This window comes from Equus przewalskii, chromosome X, assembly GCF_037783145.1.
Source record: "Equus przewalskii isolate Varuska chromosome X, EquPr2, whole genome shotgun sequence".
NCBI lineage: Eukaryota > Metazoa > Chordata > Mammalia > Perissodactyla > Equidae > Equus > Equus przewalskii.
Window position 1 is genome coordinate 124,286,139 of NC_091863.1, and position 25,262 is coordinate 124,311,400.

A 25,262-nucleotide genomic window follows, 5' to 3' on the forward strand; every position below is an offset into this window, starting at 1 on the left:
GTGATATGTTGTAATGCCTAACACAGAAGTCCTTTGTAGTCTCTTACGGGTGGTGTGCCTCATGCTTCAGTAGTGTGCTAGCTTCAGCTCATAGCAACTTACAAGAGCCCATTGCTACATTTTCAGGAATTTTGCAAGCTGCTTGATGTTGCATTGGTAACTTGAAATTGGCCATGATGGAAGTATTTGCACCACAGAAATGGACAAACACTACAAAACAGGCCTTTGTTTTTTTTCTGGAGAACTGGCTGTTATACATTTACTGGCACATAACTACTCCTAATCAGCCATATTCTGTTTTTCAATGAATGATTGTGTTTCAATGATGTTACTTGATTCTCTACTCTAGACACAAATCCATGTAATAATGAGCTATATTTTTTATAGGGTTTATATGTATTTGAATTAAAGTTTGCTCTTAATTTAACTTGAAGACTTAAACTGTATCTATTTTAAATGTTGTTTTTATTTTTCTTTTATACATATATTCTCAATGGACATACTTTCTGCATTTTCGATGGGTGAGTTTGACTAAAACTATGATGAGCATAAGTCCTTTGAGTAAAACCATATGTATAGCAAAAACTGTACACTTGGTTCATTTCCAAAAGAATGACTACTTTTCTGAGTCCCTATGGTTGGGGAATCATTAGTGCAACAGGTATTACAAGATACGTTAAACATGGTGTCTGACAAGCTGTGGATTCAGTCTGATGTGAATGTGGATCCCAAGGAGAGTAGAGAGGAGGAACTACTACTACGCTGTTATAAAAGCCTATGGGCCTGATTGCCAGCAGACCAACAGTGACTACTGGTGATCTCTGCACGTGCTGTCTTGAGCACCCGGCCCGGGTTGCCTAACCCTCATTGCTTGAACCAATTCTGTTGAAAATCCTGTAGCCAGCTGAAATCACTTTTTCTCTTAAATTGTCATGATTTAAAAATACTGGCCATGGAACCAGAATGCTTGGGTTCAGATTTCACTGTACCATTCATGAACTGTGTGGCTTTGGGCAGATCACTTAATCTCTCTGTGCCTCAGCTTTCTTATCCTCATAAGGTTGCTGTCAGGATAAATGAGTCAATACGTGTAGAGAGCTTAGAACAGGGCCTGACCCATGTGTTACTTAGAAGTGCATTTTTTAATTTCACGCATATGGGGATCTTCTAGTTATCTTTTTGTTATTGAATCCTAGGTTACTTGCAGTATGTCAGAGAACCTTCTCTATATAATTTCAGTCCTTTGGAATTTGTTGATACTTGCTTCATGGCCTAGCATATAATCGTTTTTTTTTTTTGGTAGAAGTTTCACGTGCACTTGAAAATTGTATCCTGTCATTGTTGGGTACAGTGTTCCATGGGTGTCAATTAGGTTGAGGTTGTTAATTTTGTTGTTTAAATCTTCTATATTTTCATTGATTATTTTGTCTGCTTGTTCTTACAGTTACTAAGAAAAGTGTGTTAACATTTCCCCCATTTCCTCTTAAACTACTTTAAGTACTTTAAGTAGTTATTTAGTACCAATCAGGTTTTTATACCCACCATATCACTAGAATGGCTCTTGTCAAAGTCACCAGTGACCTCCATGTTGCAAAATCCAGTGGTAATTTCTCAGTCTTCATCCTACTGGACCCCTCAGCAGCAATGGACATAGTCCATCACTCCCTCTTCTTTAATACACTTTCTTTAATTTGCCTCTTGGTTTTCTTCTTATCTAACTCTTGGCTTCTTTTTAGACTTTTTTGACTGATTCCTCATCATTTTTTAATCTATACTTAACTTATTTCCTAGATGACCGCATCCAGGGTCATGGCCTTAAATACCATTTACATGGTAAGGACTCCCAAATTAGTATTCAAGCTACGGCCATTCCTCCTGAACTCCAGAATTGTATATCCAAGTGTCTTTTCAATGGTTTCACTTGAATATCTAAGAGGGTTCCGAAACTCAATATGTCCAAAACTAAGCTCCTGATACTCCACCCCAAACCTGCTTTTCCCATGGTTTTCCCCATCTCAGTTAATGGCAAATAGCAAATCATTTCTTCTGGTTGCTCAGCCCAAAAGCCTTGGAGTCATCCTTGACTCCTTTCTTTCTGTCACACCCCACATCGAATCCATCAGGGAATCTGTTGGCTTTACCTTCAGAAAGTATACAAAAGTTGACCACTTCTCCCTACCTCCAGTGCTACCACCCTAGTCCAAGTTACCATCATCTCTTACCTGGACTACTACAAGAGCTTTCTGACTACCTGCCTGCTTCTGCCCTCGCCCCCTATAGTCCATTCTTCACATAAAAGTCAGAGTGATCTCATTAAAATACAAGTCAATAGATCATGTCTCTCAGTTCAAATCCCTTCAATGGCTTCACCATCTCAGGGAAGTTGCCCCGAGATGGTGGCCTCAGAGTAAAAGCCAAAATCCTCACAATTCTTTACAAGGCCCTCCATTGCCTTTATGTCTCCTTTAACCACTCTGAATCTAGACACATTGGCCTCCTCACTGTTCTTCAAACACACCAAGCACACTCCTTCCTCAGGGCCTTTGCTCGTGCTGTTCCTTCTGCTGGATCCACATGGTTCACTTTCTCGCATCCCTCAGGTCTTTACTTAAAAGTCCCTGTGATGAGCCTTTCCTTTGTAAAATTTAAATATCCCCTCCTCTACGAACATATCATACCGCTGTCCCTGATATTTTTTCCTTAACACTTATCACCATCTAACATATCATGTACTTTATTTCCTTCGTTATTTTCTGTCTCGAATAGAATGTAGTTACATGAAGGCAGGGATTTTTATCTTTTTTATTTACTGCTGTATCTTTAGCACCTAGTACAGGGTCTAGCATATAAGTGCTCAATTAAAATTTATCATGAATAATCTAACATGACTTTATTTATACTCATTAACCTAATAATTTGAGATCCTGCTAGTTTTTAATGGGAAGATACATATATGTCATTACTGTATTGATATAAATTTGGTCTAGGTTTGTATCTAATTCTGTCTCTTATTTTCAGATTATTTCCCCTAGATGATATGTTACAACCAATATTACCTTCACAAGCCCACAAACCGGTTGGAGCCAGACAGCAAGGTGGAACAATTAGAGCAAACAACCTGGATGGCTCACTTTCTAGCCTTGTAGGAAGTAAGCATCTATTTTAAATTAATATTTTATGTATATACATATATATTTTTAAGTGCATTTTCATAAAAAGTATTTATACAAAAATAATGTAAAATTTGTGTTTGTTTTATGAAACAGATTTTAACTTTGGAGAAAATCCAGTCAACAAGTAAGTTTTTATTATTTAAAAAAGATAACCAATAAATAAATGTTAGAGGGAGGGACGCATGAGGGTAACAACTAGAAAATAATTATTTTTAAATTAGATATAAGAATAATTTGTTATAAAACTCTATAGTATGATGTGAATTTTTCACTTACATAATTAAAGTAGAAAATTTATTTGTTACATATTATCCCAGTTTTGTAGGTAAAGTTCTCAGTTAACTGAATTCCATGGTTCTCCTCCTACCCCTCTGACAATCCCTTCATGATTTGTCTGAAGGATCTTCTTTTTCTAAACATGTCTTAAATATTGGCATTCCTCCTAGTTCTTTGTATTCTCAGTTCTTTTCTTACTTTATGATATAGACTGTATTAAATGAGTAATACTTATTTTATATTTTATTAAATAAAGACAATAAACCACCAGTTGGAGCTCCTCAGCATCGTAAGATAATCAGTGTTACCTCAGTGAGTGAATCCCTACGTTTTCAGCCAAAAAAACCCAAACAAACAGGCAAATGGAAACCAAAGGAAGGCAGAAGCGATAATATTAACAACAAATAATGTGGGATGTAAGGTTAAAAGCACTGAACAGAATAAATACGGCACTATTTATGGAGATATAGCAGGCTTAGTGTATGCATAAAGCTAAATACATAAAGCAAAAAATATTAGAAATACATGGAGAACTTGATAAAAATACAATTATAATGGGCGACTTCAAACAACCTCTTTCATTATTGGACAGATCTAGTAGACAAAACATAAGTAAGAACATAAAAGAATTTGAATAACACATGATAAATAAATGACAAACCCGAGTGTATACACCCACACACACAGAATGTTCATTTTCTTCAAAGCAGTCATAAAGAAAACCTTAACAAAAAACTAAAGAATTTTACAGACTACATTCGCTCATAATCCACTAAAATTAGAACTAATTAATAAAAATTTGACCATGAAAATCTTAACTACTGGGGCCAGCCCCGTGGCCGAGTGGTTAAGTTCATGCGCTCTGCTTTGGCAGCCTGGGGTTTCGCTGGTTCTGATCCTGGGTGTGGACATGGCACCGTTCATCAGGCCATGCTGAGGTGTCGTCCCACATGCCACAACTAGAAGGACTACAACTAGAAAATACAACTATGGGGCTTTGGGGAGGGGGAGGGGGAGGAGAAGGAGGAGGAGAAGAAAGAAAATCTTAACTTCTTAAAAATTAGAAAATATAATACTTTTGCCAAAGAGGATATCAAAAGGAAAGTTATCAACTATCTAAAGGTAATGAAAAAGAGAACTTCATACCAGAGCTAAAGGGCACTGTGAGAACTCAGAGGAAAATTTCATCATTGTTAAAGAAGAGAAATTAATAAGATTTTAGTTTTTATCTTAAGAAAATAGATGTAAAATAACAAAAAATATATTAGGAAGATAAAATTTGTAAAGATAAAAGCTTAAACTAATAAAATTGGAAAAAAACCAAATAAATCCAAAACTTATTTCTTTGTAAATTCCAATAAAACAAGCTCCTCTGATTAAACAGAAAAGAGAATGTAAAAGCATACAACATGAGTAATAAGAGAGCTCACATAACCACAGATGTAGGAGAGATTAGAATAATTATAAGTGAATACTTTGTGCAACTGTTTGGCAACAACATTTTCAAAAATCTAGAGGAAATTGATGATTTCCAAGCAAAATATAAATTACCAAGTTTATCTAAGAAGAGGCAGAAATATGCATGGACCAATTACCACAAAAGGTTTTGAAAAAAGAATTGTAGATCTGCTGGTGTATCACGGGTTCATGGTTGGGCTTTATCTAACCCTTAAAGAGTAAGAAATTTCAATTCCAGGCTAAAGGAAAAAGGAAAGATCTATAATTCAGTGTATGAAATGATATGACTTTAATATCAAAGCCCAATAAAGATATAACAAAAAAAGGAAACTGCTGACCAATCTCACTTATTCATTATGGATGTCAGAATTCTAGGTAAAATAGTCACAAATAAAACCCAGGAATATATTTAAAAATTCTACTCTGTGTACATACTGCTTCTTTTCTCTTGAAGTGTGCCATACAAAACACCCGTCTGGGATGCAGGTGATATGATGAAAGGTCGATGCATCTGGGGCATGTTTTGGAGGTAGATGTGATAGTACTTGCTGTTAGAAGTGAAGGAGAAAAGAGGGATCAAGGGATGGTGCTTAGGTTTTAGGCTTGAGCTACTACATGGATGGTGGTATCACATATGATGGGAAAGACTGGAGGAGAAATAGTTCGAGTAGACAAGTTGAATCAAGAGTTCTGTTTTGACGTGTTATGTTTGAGATATGTATTACACATCCAAGAGGCAGGTGGACATGAATCTGGAGATTAGAGCAGGAGATAAAAAGTTGTGAGTCATCAGTGTGGTAGTTAAAGCTTTAAGACTTGATTAACTAATCTTGGTAAAGAATAAAGAGGAAATGTTAGGTCCAGAATTGAACTTTGAAAACTTCCTAATATTGTAGAGGTTGAGTAGAGATGGTTAAAGTGTCAAGAACTGAGGAAAACAAAGCACAAACAATGGGTCAAGAATAAGTGTCACATTGGACCTTTAGACAATAACACTGGAAGCTAGAAGACAGTACTTCAACCTATTAAAAATTCGTAGTGAAATTTATTCCCAATCTAGAATTCTGTACTCAGACAAGCTCTCAATCAAATGCAAGAGATGGAGACATTTTCAGACACCCAAAATCTAAAACAAATTACCTACCATGCACCTTTGCTCAGGAAGCTCCTATTGAGTGTGCTCCAGCAAAACAGAGAAGTAAACTAAGAAAGAGGAACACGTGGGATTCAGGGAAACAGAGAGCCCTACTTAAGTGAAAGGTAGAGGGAATTCCCAATACAGTTATGCACTGCATAACGATGTTTTGGTCAATGATGGACCGCATACACTACAGTGGTCCCATAAGATTAGTACCATACAGCCTAGGTGTGTAGCAGGCCTAGAGACCAGCCGGTTTAGATTGGAACAGAAGGATATAGAGCTCCAGGAGAGATGTCTCCAGGAAAAAATAAAAATAACAGTTTATTTGGTGCTAACATTTATTATTTACTCTGAGCCAGATATTATTCATTCTAAGTATTTTACACATAATGACTTATTTAATCTTTCCACTTGAGATTATTATTTACACTAGATCATAAACTCCATGAAAGCAGATATTTTTGTCTATTTTATATATTCCAAGCACCAAGAATAGTTCCTGCACCTAGTAGATATTTCATGGGTATTTGTTGAATGAATGCAATGAATCCACATTTCACATATGAGAAAATTGAGATACAGAGATTCTATAACTTACCCAACTTTATGCAGTTATTAAATGGCTGAACTGAGATTTGAACTCAGAGTCGGGACTATTAACCTCTATAGTATAAAACTATATATATATATAAGTGTATTTCAAAGATGAGAGGAGGTGGGAGGAGAAGTAGGGTATGTTGTGAGAGTGCTAAATCTTCCAAAGGAAATCAGTGATGTCTAAAATTTATAAATTAAGGCGTAGCAGTATAAACATCCTCTTTGAGATTATGGAGTTAAATACCATGAGAAAAAGAGTGGCTACTTTGGGGAAGGGGAAGTGGTGACTGATGTATGCAGAATAGGGTATTACATGATGTGGTGGAGGAGTTGAAAGAGATGTAGAAGATAAGGATAATAATCTTAACCACTGGTATAGGCTCAGAATTCAATACTACTTCCTCCTACTCTAGTGCCCTCTTGACCCACCAACATGAGATAGTTTTTTTCTTTAGATAAACTATTACAATATAGTTTAGAATAAAATGTATCCCTTCAAGTCACTTTATTTATGAGGAACTGCTACTATTGAATTTTTTCTATGAACTCTCAAAATTTGTTGGTAGGGAATTTAAATTTGGCATTATCTATCAAAACTAAGCTGAAACATTTACTTTTGTAATAACTTAATTTCATACAGCTTTGTTTTGTGATTCCTTCCTATTATCTCTTACCTGTTGATAAGTATAAACATTGTCTTAAAGGCTATACCCTGACTAGATGTTTAAATAGTAGGTTTGTAACCCCCTAAAAGGAGCTGATTTATAAATCCATTTTAGATCTGACACGAAGTGGCATCAACCTTCAGGGATGGAAATTACTGGTGGACTGAACTGGCAGTTGAATACCTGTACCTGCACATCAACCATCTGGAATCCCATTTCTGTTCCTCCTGTTCCCCACATGGTAACATTTATGATTAATACCTTACTTTTTAAAACTTTTTGGATATATAAATATAACATAGAAATTTGTATTGAGGAAGTAGGTAAAGCAAGAAATGTTTTCTTTTTAATTTTAATGTATTGTGCTCACATTTGTTACAGACATATTAAGCTAACTATTCCACTGTTTTGCTCTACATTTATTGAGCACCTATTAGGTATCAGGCACTATGATGAAAGATAAAGATACAGGAGCTGTAAGAGTAGACAGATGTGTCATCAAATAGTAGCATTGAATATTATAAGTGCTGAGATGGAATACTTTAGAGGGCGTGCTGTCAATTTTATAAAGGAGCTAAACGTGAGGTAAAAGGAGATAAGGTGAATTGACAGTCACTGGTTGGCAAATGGGGCATTCTAAGCAGAGGGAGCAGTGTGAACAAAGGCAGGAAACTCTGGGTTTTTCAGGGAATTGTAAGTAGTTTAACATGGCTATAGCATATAATGTATGATGGCGCAACAAGAGATAAAGCTAGAGTGTTGAACAGAGATCAGATCTAGGAACTCGTATAGGAGTTTGGATTTTATCTTATAAGGAGTGGGGAGCCAAAGCTATAACACGCTCACTTTTACAGGTTTGAAAGATTAGCCTGGCAGGAACGTGGAAGATGGATAGTAGGGAAATAAGACACGGAAGCCTTTTCAAGTTGTCCAGACAAGCGATCTAGAGTGGCCTGGTCTAGAATGCTAGAATGGTGGCAGTAGAATGAAAGAAAGAGATTTGAGAGATGGATATGCAGATATAATTGATAGGAGTTGGCTAACAGATTGAAAGTCAAATCATGGGTCCCCAGTAAAGTATCTGCAATTCTAAAATAAATTATCTGCAATTCTAAAATTCAAAAGGCTCTGGAAAACAAGTTTTTTTGTTAGGTTTGCAACAAAGTCTTTTGGCTGCAAATCTTTACCTGAACTATAACGAGGCTTTTGTCAATGTTTATTTCACTAAGTGTAAATATTCACATGTGAATTTTGCATTCGCATTTTGCTGCAGAAATATTAATGTGTTTCATTAAGGAGTGGTATTTCAGCCCCCCCAGGTGTTACTAATATGTTCTATGTGTAATTTCTAAATTATCTTTCTAAAATACAAAACATTCTGAATTCCAAAACACATTTGGCCCCAAGGACTTAAAGCATATGGGCCTATGCTATTTTTTTGCATGATTTAGCTTTAAAACTTCGTGGGTCCAATCATATAACAAGCTGCATATTATTTATTGAGTACATAGTGACTTTGTTTTCCCAACATGCAGCTGAGGTGCATTTTAGAAATGAGAATTTTGATAGGATTTGAGAAGCAGGAAGAAGTAATTTCAAAATGTACTGAGGAGAGGTGTGCTGTGTTGCTGCAGTAGAGTTGAGAATAACATAGGGCAGTTTGAAGGAATTGCATGCTTAATAGAGAACACAGATGACTAAGAACCTAGAAGGGGTGTAGCGAGGAAGCTTTGGGTTTGAAGTAAAAAGGATGAAATGTAGAAACAACATAACATTTGTGGTGATCTTCACTCTTTCAGTCTTGATATTGGTGATTTGTGCCTTCTTTCCTTTTTTCTTTGTCAGTCGTGCCAAAGAGTTATCAATTTTATTTATCATGTCAAAGAACCAACTTTTCATTTCACTAAATTTTCTTTATTGGTTTTCTGTTTTGTTTGTTTTGTGAGGAAGATTGTCCCTGAGCTAACATCTGTGCCAGTCTTCGTCTATTTTGTATGTGGGATGCTGCCACAGCGTGGCTTGACGAGCAGTGCTAGGTCCCTTCCTGGGCGGCTGAAGTAGTAGTAGTAGCTAAGTTCGTGCGCTCCACTTCAGCCCAGCCCCAGTTTTCTGTTTTTAATTGTATTGATTTCTGCTCTTTATTTCCTTCCTTCTGCTTGATTTGGGCTTATTTTGCTCTTCTCCTAGTTTCTTGAGGTAGAAGTTTTAGATGATTGATATGATACTTTTCTTCTTTTCTAGTGTAAGTGTTTATAATGCTATAAAATTCCCACTAAGCTCTGCTTTAGATATAAGCCATACATTTTATTATGTTTTATCTTTACTTTCATTGAGTTCGATATATTTTTTTAATTTCTCTTTGACTCACAGATTATTTAGAGTTGTATTGTTAATTTCTAAGTGTTGGAAAATTTTCTTGTTATCCTTCTATTATTGATTCCTAGTTTAGTTCCTTTATGGTTAAGGAAAGTATTTTGTATGCTTTAAGTTCTTCTAAATTTGTTAAATTTTGATTTGTGACCCAGGATATGGTCTATCTTGGTGAACATTCCATGAGCACTTGAAAACAAGCATATTCTGCTGTTGTAGGGTGGAGTGTTCTATAAATGCCAATTAGATCTTGTTGGTTGATTGTGTTACTCGGTTCTTCTATATCTTTGCTGACTTCCTGTGTAGTTATTCTGTCAGTTACTCAGAGAAAGGTGTTGAGTCCCCAACTGTACTTGTGGATTTGTCCATTTCTCCTTTCAGTCTGGCCACTTTTTGCTTCAGGTAATTTGAAGCTCAGTTGTTTGGTGGATACACATTTGGGAATATTATGTCGTCTTGATGAATTGACCCTTTTATCAATATGTAATATTCTTCTTTATCCCTGGTAATTTTCTTTGCCCCAAAGTCTACTTTGTGTGATATTAATGTAACAGCATTCCTTTGATTAGTGTTTTCATAGTATATCTTTCTCCATCCTTTTATTCTTAAGCTGCCTATATCATTGTATTTTAAGTAAGTCTCTTGTCTAAAAGTATATAGTTGTATACACTGTACGGTGCATACTTTTTAAGTCCATTCTGACAATCTGTATTTTATTTGGTATGTTTAGACTATTTGCATTTAATTTCATTATTGGTGTGTTTGTTGTTGTTCCTCTGTTTCCTGTTTCCTGCCTTCCTTTGGGTTCTTTGTTTTTTAGTGTTTGCTCCAGCAATGCAATTATAAAACACATGCTTTTCATAGTCCATTAAGAATGAATATTTTACCATTTCAATTGGAATGTAGAAACATTAGCACCATATAGGTTCCCTTATCTTCCTCGTTTTATGTTATAGTTGTCTATACATACATTACTTTGAAAAAAACCATCAGGTGATCTTACACTTTTTGCTATCAACCATCAAACATGTTTTATAGAACTCAAAAGTGGAAGAATAGCCTTTTATACTTACCCAGATATTCAGCATTTCTATTGCTCTTCCTTCATTCTTTCTGGTATCATTTCCCCTCTACCTGAAGAATGTCCATTAGCAATTCTGGCAGTTCTGGCATTAGCAGTTCTGGCTGTGAATTCTCTCATTTTTCCTTCATTTGAAAATGGCTTTATTTCACCTTTATGCCTAAAGCACTTTTCACTGGATATAGAATTCTGGATTGACAGCTCTTTTCTTTCAGCATTTGAAAAATGGGCCACTTCATTCTGGCCCCTATGGTTTCTGATGAAAAATCCACAGATATTCAAATCATTATTCTCCTATGGATATTGCATCATTTTTCTGTGGCTGCTTTTAAGATATTTGTCGTTCATTTTCAGAACTTTATGATTTGTCTTGACGTGGATTTTAAGGGGTTTATTCTGTTCAGCTTCGTATAGTTTCTTCAGTCTGCATTTTGATATTTTTTGCCAGACTTGGGAAGTTTTCTGCCATTATTACTTCTAATATTTTTTTCAGCACTGCAGTCATTTTCTTCTCCTCCTCAAATTCTAATAACACAAATATTAGACCTTTGGATGTTGTCCCACTGGCCCCTGATGTTCTATTTGGTTCTTATAAATCTTTTTTTTCTCCTGTTCTTTAGAATGAATGACTTTTATTGGTCTATCTTCAAATTCACTGAATCTTTCTTCTGTCATCTCCAGTCTGATATTGAGGCCTTCCATTGGGTATTTTTATTTTAGTCATTGTATTTTTCAGATCTGAAGTTTCCATTTGGCTTTTCTCTATATCTTCTATTTCTTGGCTGATGCTATTTTAACTTTTGTTTCAAGAGTGTGCATGATTACTCATTCAAGCATTTATATAATAGCCACTTTAAAGTCTTTTTAAAGTCCAACATCTGTGCCATCTTGTCATTGGTGTCTGTTGATTGTCTTTTTCCATGCAACTTGAGATTTTCGTGGTTCTTCATGTGCTAAGTAATTTTGGATTGCGTCCTGGACATTTTGACTATTACTTTGAGTCTTGTTAAATTTTATGGAGAATATTGATAATTTGTGTTTTAGCAGGCACTTAACCTGGTTAAGTTTAAGCTACGAGTCCAGCCCTCTTCTCTGGGCTGTGGTCCCTGCGTCAGCTTGGTTTCCACCTTTGTGGAAACCTTTGAGGAATAGCCTTTGTGCCGCTATTCAGACTAGTCGTGCATGTGCGCCACCCAGTGGTCAGCCTGGGACCTGGGCGTTGGGCTCTCCCTTGGCTTAGTAATCAAAGTCTTCAGTATGCTCACCAAGACCAGACCCACCCCTGCACAGGTGGCAGGAGGAGGTTGATGAGCCCAGGAGTTCATAAATAGCTTTCCTGAGCTTATCCATTTGTGCCCTCTCTTCAGTATTTTTCAGTTTCTTGGGACTCCCATTCTCTTTCATCTGCCAAAAATCCCGCTCACTTCTGTGATTGAGATAAGTCAGGATTCCAAGTGGTGGTAGGACAGAGAATTAAAAACAACATTTTTTTTTTGTCCCTTCTTCATGGAGCCACAGCTCCACCTAATGGAGAAGAAAGTCCCTCTCCCTTGGATATTTGGCTCTTGGAGTTTTCCCTTGCAGGCCACTTTTGCTGCCACCATAGCCACTGCTGTAGGATTGCCTGGGAGCTGGAGTGGGAGAGAATTGGTAAAAAGAAAAAACACTGGTGGATTTTTCTGGCTTTCTCTGAGCTTTAGGGATTCTCTTTATAGCTATTCAAGCCAGAACTAGAGGACTTAATGGAGTTTTCTCTCATCTCTTCCAGGTTTCATGCTGCTTTGAGTCCAGTATGGGGGATACTGGAAGGGAAAAATGATAAATTCACTGCCAGTTCAGTAGTACTTCGAATTCTGGTGTTCTTTCCTGGTGTACTTTTCAGAGTTTTCTGATAGCTGCCCATGCATCCTATCCAGGTTTTATAGTTAGGTGTTCAATGAGAGAGGAAATTTGTCAGTGCTTGCTCAATTTTAACTGAAACTAGAACCCAATCCTTGTCTTTTAACTTGAGTTTAGTTAATATAGTTTTATGTGATTATGGATATATTTGGATGTTCCTATTATAGGGTGTTTTTTCCCCTTATTTTTCTTTCTCCTCCCTCTCATTTTTTGAAATAATTAAATGGTTTTTTATCCTTTCATTTTTTTCTCCTGTTACCTTAGAAGTTATATACTCTATTGCTATCTTTTTGATATTACTCTAGAGACTACAACATGCATAGTTAAATTACCAAAGTTTAAAGTTAATCAGTATTTCCTCTGAAACAACAATAAGGACTTCAGAAAACTTTAACCCTGGTCAGACTCCCTGCTGATTTAATATGTTATTTTTGTACAGTATTTTTATTGCTATCTTTTTTTGCTTCCTTATTGTGGTAAAATATATATAACATAAAATTTACCATCTTAACCATTTTAAGTGTACGATTCAGTGGCCTTATATACATTCGAAATGTTGTGTAAGCGTCACCACTATGTATTTCCAGAACTTTTTCAACATCTCAAACAGAAATTCTGTACCCATTAAACAATAAGTCCCCATTCCTCCCACCCTCTAGGCCCCAGTAACCACTTTTCTATTTTCTGTCTCTATCAATTTGACTCTTCTAGTTACCTCTGATATATATAAAGAATGAAGAGGGGCCAGCCCCGTGGCCGAGTGGTTGCGTTCGCGCGCTCCGCTTCTGCAGCCCAGGGTTTCGCCGGTTTGGATCCTGGGCGCGGACATGGCGCCACTCATCAGGCCATGCTGAGGCAGCATCCCACATGGCACAGCCAGAGGCACTCACAGCTAGAATCTACAACTATGTACTGGGGGGCATCAGGGAGAAGAAGGAAAAGAAAAGAGAAGATTGGCAACAGATGTTAACTCAGGTGCCAATCTTTAAAAAAAAAAAGAATGAAGAAACTGTTTATAGAAGAATTAGGAGTCAGGGTATAAAAATACTTTGGGAAAGATCAGGAAGATGTTAAAGATTTATTTCTGCCTCTTTGTTCAAGTTCTTCTGGCCAGTCACTAGTACTCTGAGGTCAAATGTCTAAGGCCAAAGATGACTGTCTCTCGTGTTGTATCACCTAGTAATAGGCAAAGATACTAAGACAAGGATTAAAGTTATGAGTGGTATAGGCGAGGAGACTAATTCAGGGTTGAGAGCCAGGCATAATTTGACGTTACACTGAGAGCATTAAATATATTACTCTACTTTTCATCTGTTGTGATGAAAGCCAAACTATCTTCATTTTTCACCTTATCTCACACACCTGAAAGATGTCATGACCAAAGACTGGGAGTGAACATTGAAAAATTAAGAAGATTTTATTTGTTGGAGGTAGTGAGATTGTGGTTGAATTTTTCTCTCTTTCATTTTGCCTATTAATGTTATCACTTTATTTATGCAGTATAAAAAGAAGAGTCATAACTCTTTCTTACCTAAGTTCGTATTTCTCTTGGGTGTGGAATGTTGTTCAAGCAAATTCCTAGTACTCAGGGAAGTTGAGCTACAGTGAACTCCCTTATGGCTTCCAAAACAACATACTAATAATTGGAAGTCCTTAAATTTCCTAAATCAGTCATGTACAAGGAAAGATCGTTGTCCTGGCTGTAAGTGGTTCACTATATTTGTTCTCAATATTAAATATATAGCAGAATTTTTTCTGTATCTTATAATATTTCTTATTAAATACTAGTAGAAAATGTGCCATATAGTGACTGACACTTTTCTTCAAGGTACCACCTCCAGTGACCTACCCAGTGACTTCACAGCAAGTGCCTATGTATAGAATGGTAAGAAAAAACCCTTTTAAGATATCAAGAGTGGGAGATATAGTTAAAACTCCCCATGGTTTGCACTAACAGAAAAAAACATGATATATGTATAGTTTAAAATGGAATGTAATCCATCCATATCCTTTCCTCTGAGAAATAATACAGCAAAAGCTTTGTGAGATGGCTAAAGGGAACACAGAAAGGAGCACCAGAAATGAGGAGAAGGGATGTGTGGACGTGGAATATTTAAGAGAAAGCTGTTCCAAAATTAATAGATAATCCAAGATAGGAATAATCAATATGCACATGACAGAGATTCAAATATAATTTAGTTTAGTTTACATTCTTGGTTTATTCCAAGAGTTATGAACTACTGTTTGCTGCCGGTTTTCCTCCCTTTCTGCAAGGATTTTGTTGTTGTTTCATTTTGTTTTGTTTTATTTGCCATTTTGCTGTTTGGGATCACTTCTACTCTAGGATTACAAATACATTGAACCATTTATAGCCAAAAAAATAAGTGGAATTTAATAAGTCTGAATTTGTTCTTGTTGTTCAAAACTTCTAATGGGAGAAATTGTTAATACAGGCAGAATATCGGGAATTTTTCTGATTTCAGGCTTATTATCTAACATTTACCAACTCGTGTTAGTCTGTTATTTTCTGTTCTGCCTATCTGGAAATATGTTCATAATTTAAAATTTTTCTTTACTTAGTAAAACATTGTTTGCAATCGCAAGTTCTCCTTTTTATAGTTTCAGTGCGTTGCATAAATTTCACGCAAGGTAATTCAGGTAATGGAAACTCTGAAGTCATTCAGTGCACACAGCCTCACCACTAGTTCACTCATGTTTTTGCTGTTGGTGTCGATTTGGGAAAATGTTAAAAATACAGGAAAATACAGAGGATAACAAACATCCATGCTTTACTATCCTGAATTACTAAATGTTAACTTTTTGTCATAATTTTTTCAGATCTTGTTTAAATGAAATTTTACAAATAAAACCAAAGTCTCCTTGGCACACCACTAGTCCCAATCACCCTCCACTTCTCTGGAGACAGTGACTATGATGAATTTTATGTATGGCCTTCCAGAACATTTCCATAATTTTACCATGGAAAAATATGTAGTACTAGTCTACATTATTTTTAAAAATTAATTATAATTGGTATCATTCTGTACTTATGTTTTTGAGATCTATCTAGATTGGTACATGTTAATTATAATGGCTCAATGGTATTCCACATATGAATATACTACCAGTTAATAGTATATTTTATCCCTTTATTGAAAAATTCCTCAAAAGAGTTCTCTATATGCTGTGTCACTACTTCTTTTCATCTCCTTCTCTCTTGAACCTCTTTCAGTAAAGATTCTGCCTGCCCCTGTTGTTCTTATCTCAGTCACAAGTGACCTCCATATTACCATATTCAGTGGTCACTCCTCAGTCCACATCGAGTCTTATCAGTGGCATTTGATACAATTGACCACTCCATCCTCCTTGAATTGCTTTCTTCACTTAACCTCCAGGACATCATGCTCTCAACTGGTTGTTCCTTCTTGGTCTTCTCTTTCCCAACACTAAATATTGGAGTGCCGCAGAATCAATCTTTGAGCACCTTCTCTGTCAACACTCACTCCGTTGGTGATTCCATCCAAGTCATGGCTTTAAATGTACATTTATATACTGACTCCCAAACTTGTATCACCAGCCTAAAGCTCTTCCCTGTTACCAAGATTTGTATATCCAACTGTCTAATTGACATCTTCACTTAATATATAATAGGCATCTCAAACTTCTCATGTCCCAAACTGAACTCTTCATTTCCCCAAACCTGTTTTACCCATGGCTTTCTCCATCGCAGCTGATGGCAACTCTGTCTTTCCAGTTGCTCAGGCCAAAAACCTTGGAGTCCTCCTTGATGTCTCTCTTTCTTTCCCTCCATATCCAATTCATGAGCAAATGCTATGGGCTTTATTTTCAGAATGCATCCTCAATTTTTCTAAGTCACTCTCATCTGGATCCCTGTAGTAGCCTCCTACCTGGTCTCCCTGCTTCCGCCCTTGTGCCCTACAGTCTTCTCCACACTGCAGCCAGAGTGATTGGCTTACAGTGTAAGTTAGATTAAGTCACTCTGCTGCAACCATCCCCATTTCTCCCAGAATAAAAGCCAGGGTTCTCCATACTACCTCTCTGCCTTCATCTCCTGGCACTCTTGCCTTGCTTAGTTCATTCTAGGCATAGGGCTGCCATGCTGTTCTTTGAGCATACCAGACACTCTTCCAGCTCAGGGCCTTTGCACTTACTGTGCCCTGTGCTTGCAGCACTCTTTTCCTAGATACCTGTTTTGCTCACTACCTTAGTTCCTTCAGGGATCTCACCAAATGAGTCCCTTCTCGACTACCCCATATAAATAGCACCCTATTATTAATGTCGCTTCTGTCCCCACTATTCTACTTAAATTGCTGACATGAAAGTCTCCAATGACCTTCATGTGACAGAATCTAATAGTCACTTCTCTGTTCTTATCTTACTCAACCCTTCTCTCCTGTTACTCAGCCACCACATATTCATTAAGCATCTAGTATGTTCTAGGTACTTTTAGGAGCTGGGAATATAGCAATAACCCCCCCCCCCCCCCGACACACACACAAAACTCCATGCTCTTGTGGGACATACATTCTAATGGTGGGGGGGAGCACAAACAATAAATAAAATAAGTAAGGTGACAGGTGCTATGGGTAAAATTAAAGCAGGGAAGAAGAATTAAGTGTTTTGAGGTAGGTTCCCATTTTTAAATAAGCTGATCAGTGAACTCTTTACTGAGAATGTGACTCAGTCTTGAGCAGAAAACTGAAAGAAAATAGGGAAAAGACCATGTGGAAGATCATTCCAGGGAGAGGGCATGGTCAGCACAAAAGCCCTGTCTGATGAGAGAGTACATGAGATCACCTAGGGGTGAGTATAGACAGGAGCACAGGTCCAAGGAGTGAACCCTGGGAATACCTGTCATTAATGGGGCAGAGAGATGAGGAGGAACTTGTAAAGGAGGTAGAAAAGGAATTGCCAGTAAGGGAAGAGGAATGTTTCTTGAAACACTCTCTCCTCTTAGATTTGGAAACACCATACTCTCTTAGTTTTCCTCCTGCCTCACACCTCTTTTCAGTCTTCATTTTGAACGTCTCTGTGCAACCTCTATAACGATAAACTATATTTGCCAGTTAATCCCCCAAAGAGGATTAGAGTATTATGTGATGCTAGGTGTGCCTGTATGCTAGAAGTAAGTGGGGACCCAAGCCTGGAGAAAGTAGACTTTATAGGAATATAAGGCAACAGGGGTAGAGCTGAGATACTCCACAGGAAACGATGAGGAGTCAGGGTCCAAGTCCCAAAAAGAGTGTATTAGATTCTAGGTTAGACAACAGTAACCAAAGGGCATCCATCTTTTGTTAGTATAACAGGGCTTGAAGCAAAATGTATGGATTGCAGAGTGAAAACTGAAGGCCACATAAAGAGCCAGGTTATGTCACAGATTCTTTCTAAAAAAAAACGTAAACAGAATAGAGTCCATTTCCTAGCAAGCTGACGGGAACCAGATACAAAGTGGGCCCCACCATTGGCTAGACTACAGAATGGTGATCCCACTCTTCAGACATGAGTAACTACGGACCCAGGTGTATTAAAGGAGGCATACACACCTAGGTTCCCCAAAAGGACAAGCTGCTCAATTTAGTTGCTGCATGGAACTATTCCAGGGTGCAATATCTGATAGCATCATGGAAGTTCACCAAGGTCTCCATCCTTGGGCAAGAGCACTTTTGACAATTTCTAAGCAGCAGTAGTTTGTAAAGCAAGAAGTCTTGGTATATTCCTCAGGCCATTTATTTAGTCCTGCAGAGGTGGCAGCCTTGTATAATGAAAATAGCTGGGAGCTGCTTCTAAATTGCTGGCATGGGGTTAAGACAGAAGGAAGGATAGGAAAACTTAACCTTACTATCAACTAAAATTATGTTAGTCTTTTTCACTTCTCCCCCATGAAGGTATTTTTTAAGATCCAAGCACAAAACCTAATAGTTATCTCTGTTAAACTTCATCTTATTCAGCTGGGACTCTATCTCCAGCCTGTCAAAAACATTAATGTTTCTGATTCTATTTATTATGTTCATTAACCCTTCTAATATATATGTTACATGTTCAGTGAGCGTGTCCTCTACATTTTCATTGATAACTTGGATAAAGATAACCTGGAAGACCAGGGACATAGTCCTGCAGCATATCACCAGAAACCTCTCGGCAGGTCAACACATTAATCATTGACCTTTACATATGAGTCACTTGAATGGTTTCTAATTTACCCAATTGTCCTCGAGTAAGCCCATATCGCCTCAAGTTGTGAGGGAAAAGTGCAGTAGATAAAGATAAAGAAGCAGTAGGCTTGTTAAGTCATGCCAAGGAGTTTACACACTATCTATCTACAGTCATTGAGGATCCATTTAAGGGTTTTAAACAGGGAGGGAGATGGTCAGAGTCTTATCTTAATGGGTCTGTGCGACCTGCTTATATTTGTCCTTCATTAAATATCCTTCTTTCATCTTTTGAATATATTTTAAAATGTGTATACATGTGTCAAGTCATCATGTTGTACACTTTAAATATATACAATTTTTTTTAAAGATTGTATTTTTCCTTTTTCTCCCCAAAGTCCCCCGGTACACAGTTATATATTTTTAGTTGTGCGTCCTTCTAGTTGTGGCATGTGGGATGCTGCCTCAGCATAACTTGATGAGTGGCGGCATGTCCGCGCCCAGGATCCCAACCGGCGAAACCCCGGGCCACGGAAGCAGAGCGCATGAACTTAACCACTCGGCCACGGGGCTGGCCCCTAAATATATGCAATTTTATTTGCCACTTATACCTCAATAAAGCTGGAAAAAAATCAGAGCTCCTCAGCTCACTGGAAAGATAATACCAAGCAGAGAGATGTCAAAGCAAGAATTGATGGAGTATGAATTCTCAGGCCTGAATGCCTGTCTAGCTCCAACCACCCCCTTGACCTGGTGTGCCTGCCCTTTCCTCACTCCTTTCACCAGGAAAATTCCTACACATCCTTCACATTTAACCTTTAAATGGTCATATCAAGTCACATACTTTTACTAATGTATTTCATCAAAGATACACACGTACCATTATATATTTAATATGGTCCATGTCTACCTACAGACTTGCCTTCTCTTTCCCATGAGGACTAATTGGCCATGAGATGTAGTTCTTTATCTCATAAAGAGTCCTTTGTAGGCCTTAATGGCGGTTAATCCGTGCCTGCTTTTCAAGAGCTATTCTTTAGGCCTTTCCCCTTCACACTTTTATCACTAGCATCTCCTTCACAGATCTATTTTTCTCTCTTTTTTTGTATCTGGCATTTAGTATTCCTTTTAGTTGACATTCATTAAATGTAATATTTACTCTTGAGGGACTACTTGTTCTATTGGTGCTATTGTATTAGGACAGCAATTAAATACTAATTAAGTTTTCATTTTTTGTTTTCTTTTCCATTCGAATTCATAGGTTCCAACTCCAATGGAAGCTCCTTCCCTAATGGCACCTCAACCCATGATTTACACCCAACTTGGCTTAAGGACCAACAATCCTTCTACTCCAGCCACAAAAATTAAGGTATGTTTTAGCTGTCGTTGCTTAGGGCCTTGGTAGAGATATGCAGTCACTGGAGGCAAGACCAGCGTTAGAATAAAGTTTTACAGTATATATATCTTTTGTGCACTATTGGTCTCTCATAGAAGAAAAACTGATTCCAACATTTTCAGCATTGTAAAAAGACGGAACTGTGCAGACCTAGTTCTCTACAAACGTGTGTTGTTAAACCTCAACTGGGTTCTGATACCTATTCAGCAATCCTTTTATTCATTCATTCAACGAACTCAACTGTGATCAGTGCTGGAGAGGTGGGTCACTCAGTCTGGAGGTTTCAGGGACAACTCAGAGAAACGATACCTAAGTCGAAGGCTAAGATTTAAAAATAGCCAGTCAGCCGAGTGGAAACAAACATATAAACAGATGGGAAAGCACAAAGTACCATGGGAGGTCAAAGGAAGGAATTGATCAGTTCAGGGATGGAAGGTTTTGGGGCAGTGAGTATCAAATGATAAAGAGGATTTCAACTAGTAGATGTATACATGATAGAAGTTTGGCATTATAGGCAGAGAAAACAGCTTGAGCATAGATGTAGAAGAGGCAGTGTTAATGTGGATGAGTGTAGCTGAAGCATGTGGGAGAGTGTCATGATCCAGGTGTTCATTGCCTCAGAGTATTGTTTTCTAGAAGTTTTTACAGGGTTACTTCCTTAAGTCTTCAGCCAATGTATTGGGCCCCCTGGTTCCTGAATGTTTGTTTTAAGAGGGCTGACAAATTTCAGTATTAGATAATGAGAAGATTGACCAGAGTTTTGTGTAAAAATATTTGTAATTTATTTTATAACTACAAAGAAAAATAGGTAGAAATGATGAAAGATTTACATATCTGTCTTTCTTTCACGCAGACATTCAGAGGTGAAAAACATGATGATCTCTCTACAGCCTGAACTGAATCATCCACATCTTCCAAGTAAAATAAACATTCATTTGGGCATTCAATACTCTCTTGAGATTCTTTAATTCAATGATTTGGAGGCGATGCACTCTATTTCTCTGGTTTTAATAGTTATCCTTGAGATTTTACCCTGCAAAATTATCAAAAACTACAGGTAACATCTTAATCTTTGCTCCTAAATAACGCAAGGACCTTAGAACACTTTTAAACAACAAGGCATTCCTTCCCAACTTACCTACTATAGTGGCCCAATATTTTAGCCCTGTCCCATTTTGTTACCCACCAAATTAAAAGTGTTAGTGTTTACAGAAACAGTTTCATTTTAAATTTAGCTATGTATTTACGAATTCTTTGTTTACCGTCCCTTCTTGTGTTGGAATCATTTCGCTCTTCCTGATGTACATCTTTTAGAAGTTCATTTAGTGTAGTTGTGCTGGTGATAAACTCAGTTTTTGTTTATCTGAAAATACATTCCTTCATACTCATTATTTTAAAACTAAATTTTAAATTGATGTACGCATACAAGCTCTATAAACATTCTTGTATGAGTCTTTTTGTGGACAAATGTGGATATATATCTTGGGTGAATACCTAGGAGTTGAATCTTAGAGTAGGTGTTTGTCTAAAATTAAAACTGCCAAAAGTTTTCCAAAAATGACTGTACCACTTTATCCCACCAGCAATGTATGAGAATTCCAGGTGCTCCAAATTCTGGCCAACAATAACTGCTGTTAATACTTTAAATTTTGGCCATTCTAGTGGGTTTGTAGTAATAGAACATTGTGGTTTAATTTCCATTTCCTTGATGACTCAGCAACTTTTTACATACTTACTGGCCATTCCAATATCTTTTGCTTTGTGAAGCATCCAACTATTTTGTCCATTTTAATGTTTTCCTTTGTTTTTGATTGTTGATTTGTAGTTCTTTATGTATTCTCAATATTAATTCTATGTTAAATATATTATGCAAATACTTTCTCCCAGTCTGTGGCTTGCCTTTTCATGTTCTTAATGATATCATTTGATGAGCAGGTGTTTTCTAATTTTGAAGTCCAATTTATCAAGTTTTTCTTTTATGATTAGTACTTTTTGTGTCTTCAGAAACATTTGATTATCCCAACATCATGAAGATATCCTCGTTCTCTTCTAGAAGCTCTATTGTTTTAGCTTTTGTGTTTATATCTATGATCCATCTAAATACATTTTTATGTTTGGTGACAGGTAGGGGTAGAGATTTACTTTTCCCATATAGTTATCCAGTTGTTCCTGCAACATTGTGAGAAAAAGTTCCTTTCCCCTTGAATTGCCATGGAACATTTCTCAAAAATCAATTGACAACATATTTCAGGGGCTATTTTTTACTTTGTTTTGTTCCATTGATCCAAACCTCTATTCTTAATCCAATAACACACTGTCTTGATTACCATAGTTTTCTGTAGTTCTCAAAATCAGGTAGTATTTGTCTCCTATGTTTATTCATATTTTTCAAGATTATTTTAGGTATTCAGGTTCTCTTTGAATTCCATGAAAAATATTACAAGCAGCTGATCAATTTTTATGAAAAAAAGCCCTCTGAGAACACTGATTGGGACTACATTGAATCTATAGTTAAATTTGGAGAAAACAGACATATAGACATCTTAAGAATATCAGCATTTCCAAATAATGAACAGCCCCTACTGTCTTCTACCACCACCCCTATTTTAAGTCCTCAAGCCTCACCACTGTCTCCAGTCCTCAGCTCCACTACCTCCTAGTCCTGCTATCCTACCCAACTTCTTCGCTCCTCCAACATTACCTATCTCCCCAGCCCTCCAACCCCTCGTCCCCAGTCCTCTATTCCCCAGCCTATCAACAGTTCTGCAGCCCTTCCTGCTTTCCCTTCTCCTCCAGCCAGACCCCTCTCTCCAGTATCCCATCCTTGCTCCTCTCTATAACCTTCCAGTCTCCCCCTGTCCCCAGTCCTCTAGTCCAGCCCCTCTCTCCAATTCACCTCCCTCCCTCTCCAGAGTTCTGCAGCCTGGCCCGGTGTCCTCCCTACTCCAGCCATGTTCACCTCCCTGAGCAGGTTCCTGAGTGTGTTCAGAGTGGAGAGTGTGCCCCTCTTCCAATTTTCCTACCTCGCCCCCTTTCCTCTATCCTCCTGTACTGCTCCGTGTCCCAGATTTCGTGCCCTGCTCATTGTCCTCTGACCTCACCTCCTCTTTTAATTGTGTCACTCTTCTTTCCTTCTCTGGTCTTCAATCCTTTTGTCTGGCCCTTGCTCCATCGTCATCCTGCTCTGCTCCACCATCTGTCCAGTATCCTTTTCCTGCTCCCTCCTCCCCCTCCCCCAGCTCTCTGGTAGGCCTGCTTGCTTCCTAATGCTTTCCTCACGGAGTAGTTTTATTTTGAAATGTATTAGTGTTTGTGAGGATGAACATGTTTTCACATGTTTAAAGGAAATTCTTACATCTTTTTATTTGTTAATTGTCTTTTTTTTTTTAATTTTTTTTTTCTTGTGATGAGGACTTTTTTTTTTTTTTTTTAAAGATTTTATTTTTTCCTTTTTCTCCCCAAAGCCCCCCGGTACATAGTTGTGTATTCTTCGTTGTGGGTTCCTCTAGTTGTGGCATGTGGGACGCCGCCTCAGCGTGGTCTGATGAGCAGTGCCATGTCCGCGCCCAGGATTCGAACTAACGAAACACTGGGCCGCCTGCAGCGGAGCGCGCGAACTTAACCACTCGGCCACGGGGCCAGCCCCTTGTTAATTGTCTTTTGACCATTTTTCAGGATGACGTTTAGTCTATTTCTTTGATACAGTTTCGCTAATATTTTTTACCAGTTTCTTAACAGTTTGAATTTGCTCTGGTGTCATTTTTGTAAGTGTTATGTTGTTGTTTTTTATAAACAGGCAAATGTATCAGCCTTTTCTTTTATTGTCCCTAGATAAGTCATAGAATGTCTTTCCTTATACCAAAGTTAAAGGGGGAATTATCCCATATTTTCTTCTGGAAAAGAATTTATTTTTTTACACATTTATTTTTTTATTTTACATTTATTTTCCTAATCCATTTGGAATTTATTCTTGTATATAGTTTGTGATATTAATCTAATTTTATCTTTTCCCAAATGGCTACCCAGCTGTCACAACACTGTTTATTAAAAAGTATATCTTTGCCTCAGTGATTTGAGATGCCACCCTCATCATTTATTAAATTTCCCTGTGTACTTGTCTGTTTCTGGACATTTTACTTTATTTCACAAGTCTGTTTTTTTTTTTTTTTTTTTTCCATGCAATAAGGAACACCGGACTTAGAACTGAATTATTTGGGTTCTTTCTATTTTACCCCAAGACATTCTGTGGGATTTTAGGCACCTTCTGTTCTCTTTCTAGGCCTCAGTTTTATCATCTGTAACATGAGAGGCTCCAACTAGATTGTTGCTATTTCTATGACTGTCTGTACTAATTAGCACTAATCTAGATTGCCTTATACTATTAGGAGCTGGAGAGTGCCTGCTGCAGCCTGCCTTCCTGGAACTTGAAGCATGGAGTTCTGGCTTCCCAGGCCTGGCCTCTTCTTTGACTCAGTACTGGGGTGACTTTGGGCTCTTGGTTCCCTAGTGCTGGGTCTTTTTGCATATAGCTTCGTTTCTTTGGCCTTGAGAGGCTTTTCTTTGACCTCTTTCTGATTCTGTTGGCACTCTACCATGACAAGGTCATTTTATGTATGTACTCATAATGACCAGACAGTAAGGATGTTGGGATGTTGGGTGGAACAAGATAATGAAAATAAAATCATTCAGTTGCCCTATTGTGTAGCAGGTACTTTTTAGGCATTGTACGTATATAATCTTATTTAATCTTTACAACAGCCTTATTGGTATATATTGTTATCACTTTAAAATATGACTTAGGTAGTGTCTTCACCTGTGTATCCTTCCTACGTGATGTGTCTATTATAATATTTATCCTATTATCTTACAAATGGTTCATTTTTAAGGCCCTTTACTTGTCTGTAAACTAAGAGTGATAGCAGTCCCTCTCACACTGGGCTGTGGAGACTAAATAACATGACTTAGTGACTGGCACACAGTTGGTTTTTAATAAATGTTAATCATTATGTGTGTCCCCACTAGGTAAGGGAACTGAC

The 25,262-nt window shown here is 37.5% G+C and overlaps 1 protein-coding gene across 1 annotated transcript in view; it reads left to right on the plus strand.

Annotated features, from left to right (window-relative positions):
- The window catches only part of VBP1 (VHL binding protein 1), a 67,575-nt gene that overhangs the window by 14,041 nt on the left and 28,272 nt on the right, over nt 1-25,262 (plus strand). Inside the window, exons 11-15 of the mRNA XM_070604654.1 lie at nt 3,033-3,149; nt 3,267-3,297; nt 7,425-7,551; nt 14,489-14,545; nt 20,092-20,199. Of these exons, the coding sequence (XP_070460755.1) occupies nt 3,033-3,149; nt 3,267-3,297; nt 7,425-7,551; nt 14,489-14,545; nt 20,092-20,199 (440 nt within the window). The remainder of the gene's footprint in view (nt 1-3,032; nt 3,150-3,266; nt 3,298-7,424; nt 7,552-14,488; nt 14,546-20,091; nt 20,200-25,262) is intronic.